The sequence below is a fragment of the Callithrix jacchus genome, chromosome 6, assembly GCF_049354715.1.
Source record: "Callithrix jacchus isolate 240 chromosome 6, calJac240_pri, whole genome shotgun sequence".
NCBI classification, from domain to species: domain Eukaryota; kingdom Metazoa; phylum Chordata; class Mammalia; order Primates; family Cebidae; genus Callithrix; species Callithrix jacchus.
Genome location: NC_133507.1, coordinates 81,610,568 through 81,629,208, shown reverse-complemented (window position 1 = coordinate 81,629,208; position 18,641 = coordinate 81,610,568). Strand labels below are relative to the sequence as shown.

General features: G+C 36.2%; 1 protein-coding gene across 4 annotated transcripts in view; it reads left to right on the top strand.

The window, feature by feature from the left end:
- EPC2 (enhancer of polycomb 2) overlaps positions 1-12,465 on the top strand; it is a 130,095-nt gene extending 117,630 nt beyond the window's left edge. For 2 of the 4 annotated variants that reach the window (XM_078327819.1, XM_008998919.5), the window contains 4 exons: positions 6,380-6,510; positions 8,540-8,699; positions 9,894-10,227; positions 11,203-12,465. In XM_078327819.1, coding sequence (XP_078183945.1) covers positions 6,380-6,510; positions 8,540-8,699; positions 9,894-10,227; positions 11,203-11,275 — 698 coding nt within the window. In that variant the 3' untranslated portion in view covers positions 11,276-12,465. Of the gene's footprint in view, positions 1-6,373; positions 6,511-8,539; positions 8,700-9,893; positions 10,228-11,202 lie in introns of all 4 variants that reach the window. The other 2 variants (XM_008998920.5, XM_002749455.6) reach the window with 1 other exon arrangement.
- Positions 12,466-18,641: the final 6,176 nt, after the last annotated feature.

Sequence of the window (18,641 nt, the reverse complement as noted above, 5' to 3'; positions counted from 1 at the left end):
CGTGCCTGTGGTCCCAGCTGAGTGGGGAGGATCCCTTGAGCCCAGCACAGTGAGCCAAGATCCTGCCACTGCACTCCAGCCTGGGTTACAAAGTGAGACCCTGACTTTGTGTGTGCGTGTGTGTGTGTGTGTATGTGTGTGTACTTACATACTTTTCAAGTATATATTTTATATAAAAAATAAATTGTGTGTATGTATATATATACACACACACTATATATATCTATATATATACACACACTTTTTTATATACATAAAAGAAATTAAAAAGTGTATACTAGGTGTTAAAACTAAAACTAAAGACTTCATTTTAAAGCAGAGATATTTTGTTAACTTTTAAGTAAAATAAAAATATTTTAAATAAAAATAATATTATCTTAATTGAAAAACACTTCAAAGAATGAAAGCAGGATAAAGAATTGATTTTGGTGAACATAACAATTGAATAACCAAGAGAAATTAATTTATACATCATTATTTAGGATCTAATGCAAAACACTGTGTTAAATGTTTAAAAGTTGCAAACTTTTACCAGACAATAATCCTTACCTTCAAGGAACTTAGCAGCCCATGCAGATACTACCTTCTTCATACAAACAGGATAATACTTTGAAACTGCAGTATTATTTAACTATTCTTTGAGATGATGTTCTTAAATCCAGAACTCAAGAAAATATATTTCATATCTAAAAGTGCTTTGCTTTTTCAGATTTGAAGGGACAGATTAATTTACATTTAGTTTTAGTTTTCACTAATGCATGGTTGCAAATTAACATAATACTTTTTTCTTTTCTTACCTGTCTTACTATACAGAATAGATACCAGCAGCCTTTTTGATCAGCTTTAAATATCTTAATATTAACAGTTTCTAAAATCATTGTTTGTACAATTTTTCAAGAAAAAATCCTGATTTTTAATTTCTTCAGTTTCTCTTCCCATTCATTCTTAAATTGTCATAAGCGTTTGCAACCACGATAGTTTTAAGATTGGTAATACTGTGATTTAACATCTAGCTAAGAGTTAGGGTTGCTTCCAGAGGTGAGAAATGGATTCAGACCCAAAGGATTAAAATATTTGTTTGACTATGAAAGGAAATAATGAAGTTTCAATTGTAAATATTTGGCTTGGGTTTTAGAAGTTTAAATGGATCGTTAGTCTTTTTTCATTATCCTCACATCTGTTTGTTCTTCATTCCCCAACCCCCCTCACCTTTCCACTCCCCACCGTCAAAAACTCAGGTTATTGGTTATTTTGCCTTTCAGTGTAAGAGTTACCTTTATAAGATGTATATAGTCCTGGAAAGGAAATGTCAACCCTCCTGGATATGTTTGTCTGCAGAGTTCTATTGGTTTATATGAACTTTTATCTTACTTCCCACTGTAACCCAGATTTGAAATGAGATCCTCCCTCTCTCTACCCTCTAATTGTGCCCCAGATCTGTCCTTTAAAACAAACAAAAATTGCATATAGCCAGCATCTCTTTGAAAGCATGTACTAAAACTCTAACACTGGCTATTGTAGCTCACATCTATAATCCCAGCGCCTTGGGAGGACAAAGTGGGAGGATAGCTTGAGGCCAGGAGTTCAAGACCAGCCTGGGCAACATAGCAAGACCCTGTCTTTTTTGTTTTTTTGGTTTTTTTTTTGAGGCAGAGTCTTGTTCTGTCACCCACACTGGAGTACAATGTCATGATTCCAGTTCATGCAGTCTCCACCTCTCAGGTTCAAGCAATTCTCGTGCCTCAGCCTCCCGGGTAGCTGGGAGGATAGGCACATGCCACCATGCCCAGCTAATTTTGTATTTGTAGTAGAGACAGGGTTTCACCGTGTTGCTCAGGCTGGTCTTGAACACCTGACCTCAGGTGATCCACCCACTTCAGCCTCCCAAAGTGCTGGGATTACAGGCCTGAGCTACCACACCCAGCTGAAGATCCTGTCTCTTAAAAAATTTTTTAAAAACACACACTCTTATAACAAAGACTGACCTGGTAGATGAAGAAATACTAGATAATGTGTTCTTTTTGACTTTTAAATAAGCTTTACTACCAAATTAGGTATTCCTCATTAAGCTATGAAAATTTGGTCTAGGCTAGTATTTGAAAAATTCTTGGCTTCCCAAGAATAAATCTTAGAAAAATCTTCGAATTTGAGAAACACTGCATTCGAAGTTAAGAGATGATGTAAAAACAAAGGCACAAGCACAAAAATCCTGTATTCCTATTCTTTTGTGGGATGATCATCCAGAAGATCCAGAGTGTATTTCTCTTTAGATTGTTCTTTTTAGTTTGTCAACAAAAACAATACAAAGTTAACAAAGATTTCCCATATCCTCAAGAATACCTCTGGGCACAAGCTTAAGCCCTGACCTAAAGCTTTCTAATCATTATATTAGGGTAAAATCTGTGGAGGTACCCAGAGTATGATTTTAGTTGATCACTAAGAAGTCACCCTAGGCAGAGCACCATACAGGAACCACACCTAAAAGGCAAGGGATGGCTGGGACCTTTGAAAAGTCTGCTTTCCAAGGATGGTGACAGATACCTAAGAAAAGGTATATGGATTTATCTGAGGGATAAAAGTAGACTGGTAATTACAAGATAGATACTGAGTCAGATTTGTAGAAGATAGCCAGAAAGGTGAGGGGCTTTCGTGAAAAACAGACCATTCTATATACAACATATCTAGAAATCCAAGTATGTTACTAATGTCCTGAATGACATATGGTTATATAGAAGGGAAACTCATGTAATAAGTATACCAAATGTGTTATATAGAATGTGTTACCCAGGAAGTTTTGCAAACATTTTACTTAGGGAAAGGAATACTTCCCATCAATCTGGAGTAGTGAAGTACTCCTACCTTTATAAAACAATCAGATTTATGGTTACTATTAAATTGATAAGACTTGTGGGCATGTGGTGGGATAGATTTATGACTAGCATGAACTTCACTTTTAAGCTTGCAACGTAAGATCAACAGTGAAAAGAACTTGACTTGGCCCTAAGCAAGAGAAGCAGAGAATCTTGGTTTCTTTTTTGTACATTCCCACTTGCCCTTTGTGCCAACATCACCTCACCAAAAGCTGGGTTCCTATCCTGTATCTCATTCTGAAACAGATTTGTTCACTCTATAACTATTACCTCTTCCTGATGTACTTTAATGTGTTTGTTTTAGTAATCCAAAGCAATGTAAGAAATCTCTTAATGGATGTATTTCAGTAACTTATGAAAGAAAAAATAGTAGAGAAAGCACTTTCAATCAAATCTATACTGCTCCCTTCCCTTTACCTGCTAGTAAGTCAACCCTGAAAACCCTGAGAATTGCAATTCAGTATTGTGTCCATCCTGTTGAAAGCATGCATTTCATACCACTTTTCCTTCACCCCAAAATAATGAGTTAGAAAGGACGTTTTGTATGTGTTCCAATTTTGTGTCATTACTATTGGCTATTTATGTCTAAAGGCTTGAAGTAATAATAAAGAGTGCTCTAGAAAACTCTGAATGAGGAAAATCAGCTTGTTTCAAGCACAAAATACCTTACTTAATAATAAAGAAAGAGCTAGATGCCAAGAATGGCTATAACATACTGAGACTGAGGTGAGAGGGGAAAGAAAAAAATTGAATGTAATTTTTTAAGGCATATTCATGTTATAGAATTAAGTTTGTGTCAGTGATTCTCAACCAGAAATGGGATCATAAATGAGAATTTTAATATCAGAGTCCACCTAGGTTTACAAAGGTTAAGAAACACTGACCATTAATCTGAATAACTTGGATTGAGACTAGGTTGGGATTTTCTGAGTTTTCTGAGGAGAAAATAATAAGATTCCTGAGCAAATTAATGGTCTCAAGAAGACAGAACAGTAAATACAGATGTCCAAAATAACAGCTAGGTTTATCTGTATCCCTTTTTAATATGTACACAAATGATCATGTGTTCATAAAAGCAAGTAGAACACAGCTAGTTGGCAATATTTTGTTACCTATGGCCTACCAACCCAAAAATACTTTTTTTGTTGTTAAAAAGTAGCAATTTGGGCTGGGCACAGTGGCTCGTGCCTATAATTCCAGCACTTCTGGGAGACTGAGGCCATGAATTGGATGCCAGCCTAGGCGACATAATGAGACCCTGGGTATACAAAAATTTTAAAAATTAGTCAGGTGTGATGGCATGCACCTATAGTTCCAACAACTCTCTACTCAGGAGGCTGGGGCAGGAGGATTGCTTGAACCCAGGAGTTCAAGGCTGCAGTGAGCTATGATTGCACCACTGCAGTCCAGCCTTGGCAATAGAGCAAAACTCTGTCTCCAAAAAACAGGAATTTGTTCTTTCTACAAATTTAGATATATACTTTATTCTGAATTAGTAAGATTTTATCAACTGACTTAAAAGATTTTAGAAAAGAAAAAATTCTCATTCTCATTTCTCAATTTTGAAATAGTCACTGAAAGTATATGTGCTATTTGGTTTATTCCTCACTTAATGTTAATCACTGTGCCTCTTACCTTTTCATCAGAATGTACAGCTTAACTCTGGACACACTTGACACTGGGCTTAAGGACTGTTGTAATAATACCAGATTCCAAGTCCATTTCTTTTGAATTGATATACTGTACACATAGGACTTAAACACATTTATTTGGGTTTAATTTAAGATTTTTCTTTCTGTCTTTGTATGTAATAAACTATTTTTCATCTCTTTCACCAAGGTTTTCAAACAGCTGGAAATTCATGAATACTTCACATTTTCATTTGAGTTTGAAGATTGTAAATTTAGAATTTAAAAAATTTTTTTCATTTAAAAATAGAGCACTTTCAGTGAATTTAACATGTGCAAAGAAAGACATTTGATTTTGTTGGTAATTCAGTAAGATAACTAATATGTACTTCAAAAATAAAGGTAATATTAAAAGTTTAGAGTGAACACTGTAATAGCCCCAAGGTGTTGAATCTTTTAAAAACAAAATTGCTATCTAAGAACTGTTTTCCCCTTACTGTCCAATATAAATTCTAATGATAATATTGTGGAACAGAAGTGAGAGTATATCTAAAGCTTTGTTCATCTCTGGGGCGTAACTCCTTTTTCATAGAAAATAGACTAGTTATATGTCTAGTTTACCATAAAAAAATTTTTTTAATTATTCATTTGTGATTCTACTCAACAGAAAACTTGGGAGAGTTAAGTAAGCTAGATTGAGGCTGTAGTTGCCAATCTAAACTCCTTTAGGGTGATATTGGTTAGGTCACTCAGTTGCATGTAAAGGTTGATTCATTAATTGATATTTCCTGTGTCTGTCATTTTTTCCCAACTACGTTCCAAGACTTTGTACCAGACATCCTCTTATTCATTTGTTTTCCTCTATATTCACTATAACTCAGTGCAACATTCTGCATTATAGTAGATAGCAAATATTTGTTGATTGAAATAATTGGGAGAAAAGAGGGCAAGCAATCAAGAAAATAGAGCAAAATTACTCTGAAGTACATGTATTCTCATGTCATTTAATTTTTCTTGACTCTTAATATTAATGTACTGACTTCCATGGAAATGGTTTTGTGTTTTCTAAATCAGTTTATCAGTGATTTACTTAAATATCAATTAATGAAATTTTGTTTACATTTCTTTGAGAAAAATGTTTTTTGTAACTTAGCTGATCTGTTCAACAGAAGTTGTAGATGTCTTGTTTTCATTTGAAACACACTTTTAACACAGTTGGTCAAAATAGAATTTATTATATCTGAGGATATATAGTATCTTCAGTTTTCTGAATACTTGTCTGATTTCTAGCCCATAATTTTATGGATGGATTTATTTTAGGCATTGAATCTATTGGCTGAAACTGTGGTTTATGGTTATGTTAGATGAATGTTGTTCCTTACTCTGATTTGTAATCAGAGAATAAAGTATTTTCACCTCAGTGTTATATGAAACCAGCAGTAAAAATCATTTACAGTCTTGGAGATGGTCCTGCTTTCTTATTAGGGCTATAACTTAATCATTATTATTATTATTATTATTTACATGAATAAATCAAAGTTTTTCTCATTACATGCTCATCATATGAAAAATTAAGAGTGGTATCAAAGATACTAAGTCTGAAAAAATGGTAAAATATTTATGTTAGAACTCTATTATTCAACAAAAACTACATTTAGGCACTTTTGTTGGCATATGATGGAGATCATAGATACAAGTGTTACACCACACTTGCTGAAAGATTTGCCATTTTCATTAGATTATTTTCTGATAAACCATACTGCGATTCGTAATTGCTTTCATCTTAATTGTGGAATAAGTTTATATTGTATTCTGCTTGTGTTATTAAAAATTCTTTAAAATGTACTCATTTCCAAAATTCATATTCTTTACCAGTAACAGGGGGTATCACAGAAGAGCAGTTTCAGACACATCAGCAGCAGTTGGTTCAGATGCAAAGGCAGCAGCTTGCCCAACTTCAGCAGAAACAGCAATCTCAGCATTCCTCGCAACAGACACATCCAAAAGCACAGGTAAACTTGTCGTTTCATCATAGTTATGTCTGTTTCTTTCATCATTACGTAGCTTTGTTCAGTTTTAGTCAAGTTCACAGAAGATAATCTTGGTTTTGCCACTGTTGATTTGAGGGATCTAACCCTCACTCTGTCACCCAGGCTGGAGTGCAGTGGCGCAATCTCAGCTCACTGCAACCTCTGCTGCCCAGGTTCAGGCAATTCTCCTGCCTCAGCCTCCCAAGTCAGGGAGGCGCCTGCCACCACACCCAGCTAATTTTTGTATTTTTAGTAGAGATGTGGTTTCACCATCTTGGCCAGGCTGGTCTTGAACTCCTGACGTCGTGATCCTCAGCCTTCCAAAGTGCTGGGATTACAGGTGTGAGCCACTGTGCCAGGCCCTAACCTGAATTTCTTTTCAGTTAATATACGTAATTTCAAGTGGCTAGCTTATAAACTAGTCTTCTAATATTTTGAGAAGAGTCCTAGAGCCAAATATGATATTTTTAATTTTTTTCTTGAAGGGTTGTTGAGAATTTATAGAACTAGTTATTTAGTTGTAAGAATCATTCTCCACTGCCACTCCCCCAAATATTTTTTTTTTTAAGATACAGCTTTCCTAACCACTTTCTAAACTATGTGTTTAAGTGCCGTGTGGCTGTGCGCCATGAGCTGGGTAGTAATTCACTTGAATTGTGAAATACATTTAATAGCATAACCCCTTGCTGTTGTGAATCACATTTCCCTATAGAAGAAAATTGCAGCCAGGCACGGTGGATCACTTGCAGTCAGTTGTTCAAGACCAGCCTGAGCAACATGGCAAAACTCTGTCTGTGCTAAAAATGCAAAAATAAGCTGCTCATGGTGGTACATGCCTGTAATCCCAGCTACGTGGGAGGCTGAGGCATGAGGATCGCTTAAACCCAGGAGGTGGAGGTTTCAGTGAGCTGAGATTGCACCACTGCACTCCAGCCTGGGTGATGGAGTCAGACTCTCTCTCAAAAAAATAGAATAAAAGTTTTAAAAATGAAGAGGAAAATTGCCACTAGGGGAAGTTGTTAATAGACACTACTAAATAAAGATGCTAGAGATCAGAATAAAAATACTTAATAAAACTATAATTGCCAGAAGGAACCAGCCCTGCCATTACCTTGATTTTAACCCTGTAAGATTCATTGTGGACTTCTGGCCTACAGAGCTGTATGATAATCAGTTTCTGTTTTAAGCCACTAAAAATAATATTAAGAAATATATTTCAAATTTGAACCACCTGAAAAAATAAAGCTTGCATTTTAGATCTTAAGTTTTATTGCTCTATAATTCCAAAACAATAATCTCTAACCATATCTATAATTCTAATAACTGAGGTTTACTCAATTTTGGTTGTATTTTGTGAGCTCTCAGGCTAGAATCTGCCCATTGTGGTTCAGCCCATTCTGAATGGGTCAGTACACTGACTTTAAAGATCCTGACTCCAGTAACATGAAAATTTCACTGACCCTGGAACCCAACACTTTGTGGCATCCAGGTGGATCTGGGACTTGGTCGGGGACTAGGGCTATAGGATTTAGTAACCAGTTTTATACAGAATGAGGGAGGAATGGCCGTTTAACTTGCCTTTGTTTGCTTTTCCTAGTCTTTTAGTTAATCAGCCCAAAGTATTTTCGGCCTGCTTCAGGGTTAGGCCAAGATAGGTGTATACATTGTGACAAAAATGACTGCTAATCATCTCTATGATTTCATTTTACCCACATAACTACCTTGTCAAGCATTTTTAAAAGCATTCATTAATATTTATTGGAAAAATTAGAATGTTAAAGGTTTGGGTTATTTAGTCCCTAGTTCTTTCTCAGAAATAACTTCTTCCCAGTTTTTTGGTCACTTCCCTGCTTCGCGCCGAAAATGGGCTGTGGAATCCTAGATCTCTTAATCTAAACAATTGTAATTGTTCAAGGTTAGAAAGGCAACAGCCTCTTGGGTTTGCCTCATTCCTTAATGTGTTCATAAAATCACATCTAAAATTTAGAGTTTAACTTGGTTCTTTTTACAGGGCTCAAGCACCTCTGACTGTATGTCTAAAACACTTGACTCAGCCAGCGCCCACTTTGCTGCATCTGCAGTGGTCAGTGCACCTGTTCCAAGTCGCAGTGAGGTAGCCAAAGAACAGAACACTGGCCACAACAACATAAATGGTGTTGTCCAGCCTTCAGGTACAGCTGGGGTTTCACATGGTACTTACTTTTTTGAAGTTGTAATTCAGTAATTGGGAGTACAGTTTTTTTGTTTTTTTTTTTTCTATGCAAGGGGAAAATGTGTGTAAGAAGTCAGTCAGGACTCTTTAGGATTTGTTTGGAAAGATAGGGGGAAACGAGATACTCCTTATTTTCTCCCTCATCCACTGCATACATACCTGTGTAACATTCTATCCTTTCTGGTTTCTTCACATACTGTCAGTTGTCTCACATCTTAGGAAATCTGTTGAGCTAACCATCCGCATTGAATCATCATGCACTGATAAAAAGCTGAAATATAGGCCGGGCGCGGTAGCTCACGCCTGTAATCCCAGCACTTTGGGAGGCCGAGGCGGGTGAATCACAAGGTCAAGAGATAAAGACTGTCCTGGTCAACATGGTGAAACCCCGTCTCTACTAAAAATACAAAAAATTAGCTGGGCACGGTGGCGCGTGCCTGTAATCCCAGCTACTCAGGAGGCTTAGGCAGGAGAATTGCCTGAACCCAGTAGGCGGAGGTTGCGGTGAGCCAAGATCGCGCCATTGCACTCCAGCCTGGGTAACGAGCGAAACTCCGTCTCAAAAAAAAAAAAAGCTGAAATATAATCCAGGACAGTAATAAATTGGAAGTCAGGTTTGCCCGTCCCACTCTTACATACTCCTCATATGCGTACTACCTCTGACTCCCCCTCTTTAGATAGAGTATTACTGTGAAACCTTGTCTGCTTCTTAGTACCCTAAGTCCTCAAAGACTTGCTATTCCTGTCATCCTTCAGCAACCTCTCAGACCTTAGGATTTTGCAGTTGTTTTTATATATACCCATGAGTCTGATTGTCCATTCCTATTAATATTCATGCATTGTAAATTCTTAGAGAAACCCAACTGTCATTTCCATCTTTCCTGTTATACTTAACTCCACAGTTGCCAGATGTAGGCAGCAGGATACTTTGCAAAAAGCCCTTTTATGTAGACCAGTAGAAAGAGGGTGTTTTGGGAGTTGTAGCAGATTAATACATTCTACTTCGTGATCAGGAGCTCCCTTTGGAGAGACCAGTATGTGAAAAGTTAACTTGGGATTCAATTCAGATACAAATGTTTGTACTTATTTTTATTATACTCCTAAATATAGTTTTATTGGTGTCAGGATACTAATTGAATGACTTTTTTTCCAGGAACCTCTAAAACATTATACTCCACCAATATGGCTTTATCATCCAGCCCAGGGATTTCAGCTGTACAACTTGTAAGGACAGTTGGCCACACCACTACAAACCACTTAATCCCAGCATTGTGCACAAGCAGTCCTCAGACACTTCCCATGAACAATTCCTGCCTGACAAATGCAGTGCACCTCAATAATGTCAGTGTTGTTTCTCCAGTCAATGTGCATATCAATACACGGACTTCAGCACCATCGCCAACAGCCTTAAAACTTGCCACAGTTGCTGCCAGTATGGACAGAGTGCCAAAGGTTACTCCCAGCAGTGCCATCAGCAGCATAGCAAGGTGTGTGTGTGTAGTGTGTGTGCTTCAGTGATTATTCTCCTTTTGTGCTGGCTGTCCTGTGGGAAGGAAAAGAATTTGCTTCAAGCAATGGGTGTTTATTGACAGACTTGATTTTCAGCAGTTACTGAAGATCTGTTTAAAGCTGACTTAGGTATTTGTTTGAGGTGCCTAGTAGGATGCTTAAATGCCAACCTAGTAGGATTGTTAGAGAAAGAAACAGTAGTGTAGAAAAAGAGAGAGAAAGTCAAAGAAAGAAAAGGACATCAGATTGTCAAATACATCAGAGTCTATGTTAGAAGCTTCAGTTATTCTCATGTTAATGTTTTATAGTTTAGGCAGTCTGGAAGATTGGAATTGTTATGATTAACTCCATGCCAGAGTTTAGGTTTCACATCCAAATTTGTGTGTTCTTTTGCATCATAGACAAAGGGAAAGTATATTAAAAATGAGAATATTCTAGGATTAACTTAAATTTACAATATATTTTATATTTCATTCTATGACACTAATACAAGAACAGTTAATCAGAAAAATATTGATTTGCATAGGTTAATAAGTACATGATCTTAAGCTTATATAATTAAACTCTAGGGGACAGTAATTTCCATAATATTGTGTTCCTAATGATTATTCTTTCTGAGTGTCATATGCTTCATCCCTTAAAAAAAAAAAACAACTTGGTTTGACCTGTGTTATATATTTCCTAAGTAATTTCCCATTGGCTTCTATTGAAATGCTATATTAAATGATTATCTTTCCTAAGTAAATAACTATAATAAAAAAATAAGGAACTGATGGAATTTCTAAACTGAAGAAAAGTTTTTTTCATTCCTATCTAGAAATGGTAAAAATGGGAATTGTTCTTGTGAAGTCATGTTTAGTTTTAGTTATACAACAATGTTTTTGTAAATACTAACTGGTAGCTTCATGTTCTAGAGAGTATTCATGTTTATTTTATTCTTTGCCTTACCGTAGAGAGAACCACGAACCAGAAAGATTGGGCCTAAATGGAATAGCAGAGACAACAGTAGCTATGGAAGTGACATAACCTAAAAGATGTGGCTCTGACCTGTGCTGATGGTGTGCAGTCATTCATATTCCAGCTGAATGCAAAAGGCAACACTCTGTGGATCACAGAGCATAACAGTGGACCTAAATGGACTATAGTATATCGGATGTTAAATCCATATATGATGTATATTTTGTAAAATTGGGAAAATCACTACCTTGTAAAATAGTTTATTTGTATCATCAATATTATTTCTGTTACTTGAATAGTAGATATTCATCATCATGCTTTTGCACTTGAATTTGCAACTGAATGGATTTTAAAAAATAATTCTTTAATGGGATCATGAGCATGAAATGGGATCCTGCATCACTTGTTTTAACTATTTATTTTGCCATGTTTACATTTTGTATCTTGTAAAAATAAATCCAACTTTGTGTCTAAAAAGTTAAAGATTCATAGCTAGGAAATGAAATTCTTGTGATTTTTTTCTAAAGGAACTGTAAAGTTTTCACTTGGTTCATTTTGTTTCACAATTTGACTAGATGGACTTTTTGGTAAATACTTTAGTGGCATTTCACTGTCAAATATGAAGTTCAAGGCAAAATAGTATTTTCTATTACTGTGCAGGGGAAAGGGATGGATCGATACATGCAAATTTAATGTAGTAACTCACTTTTCCATATATTTTGAATGTATATTTCTATTTATAATACCAGTTTATAAAAAATAATTACACAGAAAAAATGGAATAGGAAAAATTATGCATCTAGCACATTTAAACTGTGCAGATATGAAAATTTTTCGAGGATTACATTTTATCTGAAGGCTGCATATTTTAACTGTCTTTAAAACTGTAACACACCACATAAAAGATACTTTACCAGGTATGTATTGCATTATATCATTGCAATAATTATTGGAAGTCTAGATATCGAGCCATCCCAGGTGTTGGGAGGGGGGAGGGTTGTGGCAAGATTGTCTTTTCAATTTTGGAGAGTTTTCCTGTGGCTACAAGGCAAGTAACGGGTTGGAAAAAGTCTGACTGTAAGTGTTGGACACCTTCATAGTGTAGTGTTTTAGTGACTTTTTTTATACGGTTCTTGTAAATTAGATACGTGTAGTGGTGTTTCAGAATGTTTGTTTATGCACTAGTTCAGACAACTTTCCCTGTTACTTGTTCTTGATAAGTGAAAACTGCAGGGAAATAAAAAATACATATCAAAACATGGACATGCTGCATATGTGTTTATTTCACAATGTGCACACAGTATAAGTGAAAATTTAAAGGAGATGATAGCACTTAACAGCACTTTTCATGTTCACATGCTTTCCAAGCATTAATGAAAAGAACTATAGGAAGCTCATCTATGGGCTCTATTGGGTTTCAGATAATCCAATATAAACTACCTTTGATATGAAAGTTCTTAAGATATTTTACAGAATGTAAGTAATTTGCAGTATCGCAGTCATTGAAATGTCATAAGTGAGCCTCATTTTATAAATAAAAGTTTAGAGTAGAATTATATTGCAAGGGGGTTTTGTCAAGTAAGTACTGGGAAATGTAAATATTTTTAATGAATACAATTAAAACCATTTCAAACTTACATAATTTTATACTTTACATTTTTTATATCTGCAGTCCTGAAAGTTGTAAATTGTTGTGTCAGTTGAATTAATGGGCCAAGATTTCTGCTGAAAGTGGTTTTTATTCAGGTCCTAAATGTGTAAAGCAATTTATGGTCAAAACCATAGAAAAAGAATTAATTTTGTCTTGGTTGTGACCTGATAGGATCCATGCTCGTTTCTGCCATACTACCTCTGGAGTTACTCACTGCTGATTATATAAAGGAAATAATTTGATTTGATATGTATTATGACTATGTTCATTCTACTTATAGTTGGATGTACCTCCTTGCTGTTAAGAACTTAAAACAACTTTAGTGCCAATTGCAGAGAAAGCTTTTTTCCCCATTTTACCGAAGTAAAGCATGAAGTGAATTTGCCTTATGTGATATATATGTTATAAATAAGTAAAACAAAAGAACTATCCATGTGTACAGTTTCTGGAGGTGGTGGCAAATCCAGAACTTATCAAAGACTGATGACCAATTGATTTGTTCCTTTCGAAGTAAAATAGAAACAAGCCTTCCTTATTTTGTTGGTTGTAACTGTTTCATGGATGGCATTTCAGTTATGTATATACACATTTTCCTTTGCTTTTCAAAAACTTACGTGACAAATACTTGTTTTCACTTTATTAAATTGAAGAATAATCTGCACTGGACACCACTGCTCTCTTAGTTTTCTCAGGAAATTAGTGTTAGTACTCAGAGCTTTCAGAATCCTTGGATAATGTTTTCTTTGGAGTGGATGGAGGTGATTAATTTTTTTAAAAAATTAACAAAGCGGGTAACTCTCATGTGATAGAATATTCTTAATTCGGTATGGATAACATTTTTAATTATTTTTCTTATTTCTCTGCCTTCTTAAAAAGAGTATCACCCCTTTCTTTCCCAATAATTCAAGGTCATTTTTATGATGTAACTCTAAGTATAGTTGAGGATTTGTTTTCTTTTGCAAAAGACCAAGGAAAAAACTAAATATTTGTTGGACACAGTTTCAAACTAGATACATAACACATATGTATATTCTGACTTTTTAAAAAATAGGAATGTATTTGCAACTGTGCTTGGTGTTTTATTATTAAGGTTGTTTTGGGGTGAAGTAGTGGGAAAACAATAAGGAGGCCCAACATTTCAGAAACTTCCCTAGTATGTACTGCTGTATTTGAGTATGATGCTATACTTTTCAACAAATGTTGTTCATCAATAATATACTTGTGACTGAAGTGTTTTGTTGTCTCTTAACTGACGTGGCAAACTTGTAAATTTTAAAAGGTAAGGGTATCTCAAGGGATTCTGTATCTTATATCCTGGAAGCTAAGAGATGTTTTTCCTCACTGACTGCAGCATCGTAATAGCTAACATCATGGAGCATGTAGAGTTCTCTCTCAATGACTTTTTCATCTAGTCCTAACAACAATTCTGTTTAGTAATATTATTTATCCTGTTTTAAAGATCAGGAAAATGAAGTTTAGAAAAGTTTAGGTAACTTACTTTATGTCACATAGCTGTTAAGTTACTGAGGAATTAAACTTGGTAGTCACCACACTGCTAACTACTGCCTTCTACCTTTAACATGAAAGAAACCCTGCTCAAATAAGTGTTTATTCTATTTCTCAGTCCACTTGTTAGCAGCATCCGTAGCAGTTTAGACTTTGATTTAGAAGACAGCCTCCCAGCTTTTACAGCATGAGGCTGAGTGAATTATATCCAACTGTGGCTTCTAACCATCCGCTGAGCAAACCCAAACCAGTTTTTTCTTTTCTGTCTGCTGGACCTAGCAAGTAAGTACTATAGCTTTCAAGACAGCAATGAGAGTGAGATCTGGTCCAGGTCTTGGCTGGTTTCGCACTTTCCAGGTGTCTCCTCATCTATAAGATTGAGCAAGTTCTTGAAACTCCATCACGGAGGCCACACTGAGAAGCTTGGGGGACGTGTGTAGGTGGTCCATATGTCATTGGTTGCTCATCAGGAAGTAAATTACGTGAGCTCTAAGGCCGAGCATACAGTTTAGAGCTCTTTATTTTATTTATATGTATACTTTTAAGTTCTGGTATACATGTACAGAATGTGCAGGTTTGTTACCTAGGTATACATGTGCTGTGGTAGTTTGCTGCACCCATCAGCTCGTTGTCTACATTACGTATTTCTCCTAATGGTATCCTTCCCCTAGCTCCCCATCCCCTGACAGGCCCTGGTGTGTAATGTTGTCCTTGTGTCCATGTGTTCTCATTGTTCAACTCCCACTTATGAGTGAGTGATAACATGCGGTGTTTGGTGTTCTGTTCCTGTGTTAGTTTGCTGAAAATGATGGTTTCCAGCTTCAACCATGTCCCTGCAAAGGACATGAACTCATCCTTTTTTATGGCTGCATAGTATTCTATGGTGTATATGTGCCACATTTTCTTTATCCAGTCTATCACTGATGGGCATTTGGGTTGGTTCCAAGTCTTTGCTATTGTGAATAGTGCTGCAATAAACATATATGTGCACGTGTCTCTATAGCAAAATTATTTATATTCCTTTGGGTGTATACCCAATAATGAGATTGCTGGGTCAAATGGTATTTCTTGTTCTAGATCCTTGAGGAATCGCCACACTGTCTTCCACAATGGTTGGACTAATTTATTCCTACAAACAGTGTAAAAGAGTTCATATTTGTCCACAATGTCTCCAGCATCTGTTGTTTTCTGACTTTTTAGTGATCACCATTCTAACTATTGTCAGATGATATCTCATTGTGATTTTTAATTGCATTTCTCTAGTGACCAGTGATGATGAGCTTCTTTTCATATATTTGTTGGCTGCATAAATGTCTTCTTTTAACAAGTGTCCATTCATATCCTTTGCCTACTTTTTGATGGGATAGTTTGGATTTTTTCTTGTAAATCTGTTTAATTTCCTTGTAGATTCTGGGTATTAGCCCTTTGTTAGCTGGATAGATTGCAAAAACTTTCTCCCAATCTGTAGGTTGCCTTTTCACTCAAAAGATAGTTTCTTTTACTGTGCAGAACCTCTTTAATTAACTCTCATTTGTCAAAAATAAGATGCTTGTAGATGTGTGGCATCATTTCTGAGGGATTTGTTCTTTTCCATTGGTTTATATATCTATTTTGGTACTAGGACCATGCTGTTTTGGTTACAGTAGTCTTGTAATGTAGTTCAAAATCACATAGTGTGATGCCTCCAGCTTTGTTCTTTTTGCTTAGGATGGTCTTGGCTATACAGGCTCTTTGGTTCCATATGAAATTTAAAGTAGTTTTTTAAAATTCTGTGAAGAAAGTGGTAGCTTGATGGGGATAGCATTGACTCTATAAATTACTTTAGGAAGTATGGCTATTTTCACGATACTGATTCTTCCTATCCATGAGCATGGAATGTTTTTCAATTTGTGTCCTCTTTTATTTCCTTGAGAAATACCCTTTCATGTTAAAAACTTTCAATAAACTAGGTATTGATGGAATGTATCTCAAAATAATAAGAGCTATTTATGACAAACCCACAGCCAGTGTTATACCGAATGGGTAAAAGCTGGAAGCATTCCCTTTGAAAACCAGCACAAGACAAGGATGCCCTCTCTCACCACTCCTATTCAAAATAATATTGGAAGTTCTGGCCAGGTCAATCAGGCAAGAGAAAGAAAGAAAGAAAGGGTATTCAAATAGGAAGAGAGGAAGTCAGATTGTCTCTATTTGCAGATGATTTGATTGTATGTTTAGAAAACCCCATGGTCTCAGCCCAAAATCTCCTTGAGCTGATAACTTCAGCAAAATCTCAGGATACAAAATGAATGTGCCAAAAATCACAAGCATTCCTATACACCAATAACAGAGTCAAATCATGAGTGAACTCCTATTCACAATTGCTACGAAGAGAAATACCTAGGAATACAACTTAAAAGGGATGTGAAGGACCTCTTCAAGAAGAACTACAGAGCTCTTTTTAAGTCATTAATATCATCAAGGCTGACTGAACAATTGTATCAGATCATGTAATGTATCTGAGCTTGTGCAGAGCTAACCAGTTTCAATGACTACAAGTCTCAAAAGGGCATAAAAATTGTATATTTTTTAGAGGGAGGACAGTGGAGAGAACCATTAAGATAGAATGTTAGTATTCTATCACAATTTGTTAAGCTGGATTTTAATCCCTACTCTGCCATTTAATTGGCTGGTGATTTTCTCGTCTTCATATCTCTGAGCTTGAATCATGTGATGAATGATTGGAATTGGATAACCTCGAACATCTCTGCCAGCTCTGATGCTATAGGAGTCTCATCTCCTCACCCCCACCCCCCTAGGTGGCTATCTTGCTTTCCAGAAAAGTCATCTTTGCTTTTGTCAGTATTCATGGACTTAACAGCACCTTTCAAAAGTATTAGTAACCAATCACATCCTACACACCCTCCTACTACTTTCCTCTTCCTGTTGACCAAAGGAAAAACTGCTTATTTGAAACATAAGGGCTTTGTTGCTGTTACTTACAGAGTGCATTATATCCAACTGTGGTTGAAATTTTAGCATAGGGAAGAGGAAGGTAACACTAAGCCACATACTTTTCTAGCAGTGATTTTAGGCTTGAAGTCTATATCCTATCAAAATTAGTCCTGTGTGTACTTCAAGATATTGTATTATTCTCATGAAATCTCCCTTATAGTGTCATTGCATATTTAAACAAAACCCTTATTATACTAGCTGGTTCAGTAACATCGCAGAACAAGATGATAAAATGTTTCTGAACACGGATTCTCCCTCCATGAACACCTGGTATCCTCAGGAGAGCCTGGGATTCTGCAGTTACTTTTCAGTGCTAAAACAAAAAAGATCAACCACAGTCACAACAGGAAACTTGTTTCACCTTCAGTATACAAATTTGATTTGGTGAACAGCACATTCGAAAGCAATGACTTTTTCTTTTTACCAATGTTGAACACCTTTAACAATTATTGTTTAGAAGAACACTGTGTTCTTCCTCTCTTTTAGTTTCAGGACGAGCAGGGGTCATGTACACACAGCTCCTATCTTACGAATATCTATCTTGTGTGCTCTTCTCAATACCATAAGGAGATTTTGGTCAGTGACCAAGTGAACCTGGATGAGGGATCGCCAAGATGTAAGAGTTCAGCTTTTGACATAGGACATCTATATTACCTACTGCTGAGTAAAAATTATTACAAATGTAAAAGAATAGCACATTATTATGTGGGTTAGAAGCTAGCAGAAGGCTGAAATCAAAGTGATGCCAGGACTACGTTCTCATCCTGTGGCCCAAGTAGTGAAGGATCCACATCCAAGCGCCTCAGATTGTGACAAAATTCTTTCTCTGTTGTAGAATTCATAACAATTTACGGCCAGCAATGGAGTTTTCACTGCTTGGAGTCTCTTACTTCAGGGAAGATCTTGACTCTTGGAAAGGGCGCACTCGATTAGATCATGCCCACGCAACACAGTCTGATTAGTTCAGTCAACTTATTAGGGACTTCAGTTATGTCTGCAAAATCTCTTCACTTTTGCCATATTTTATTGGTTAGGAGGTCACTGGCCTTCTCCACACTCAAGGGGAGGGAATTACACGAAGGGCATAGACACTAAGAGAAAGGAATCCTAAGGCCACCCAAGGGTGTGTCTGCCACAACATCTACATAATTGGATTAACCATCTCACCACCACACACTCCAGCCTTCTTTTATCTCAGGACCTGCCTCAGTAGATTAACTCATGTTTATAAAGTAACAATTTAAAGTCCTCTCTAAATTCTTTATTTTTTAAATCACAAATGCC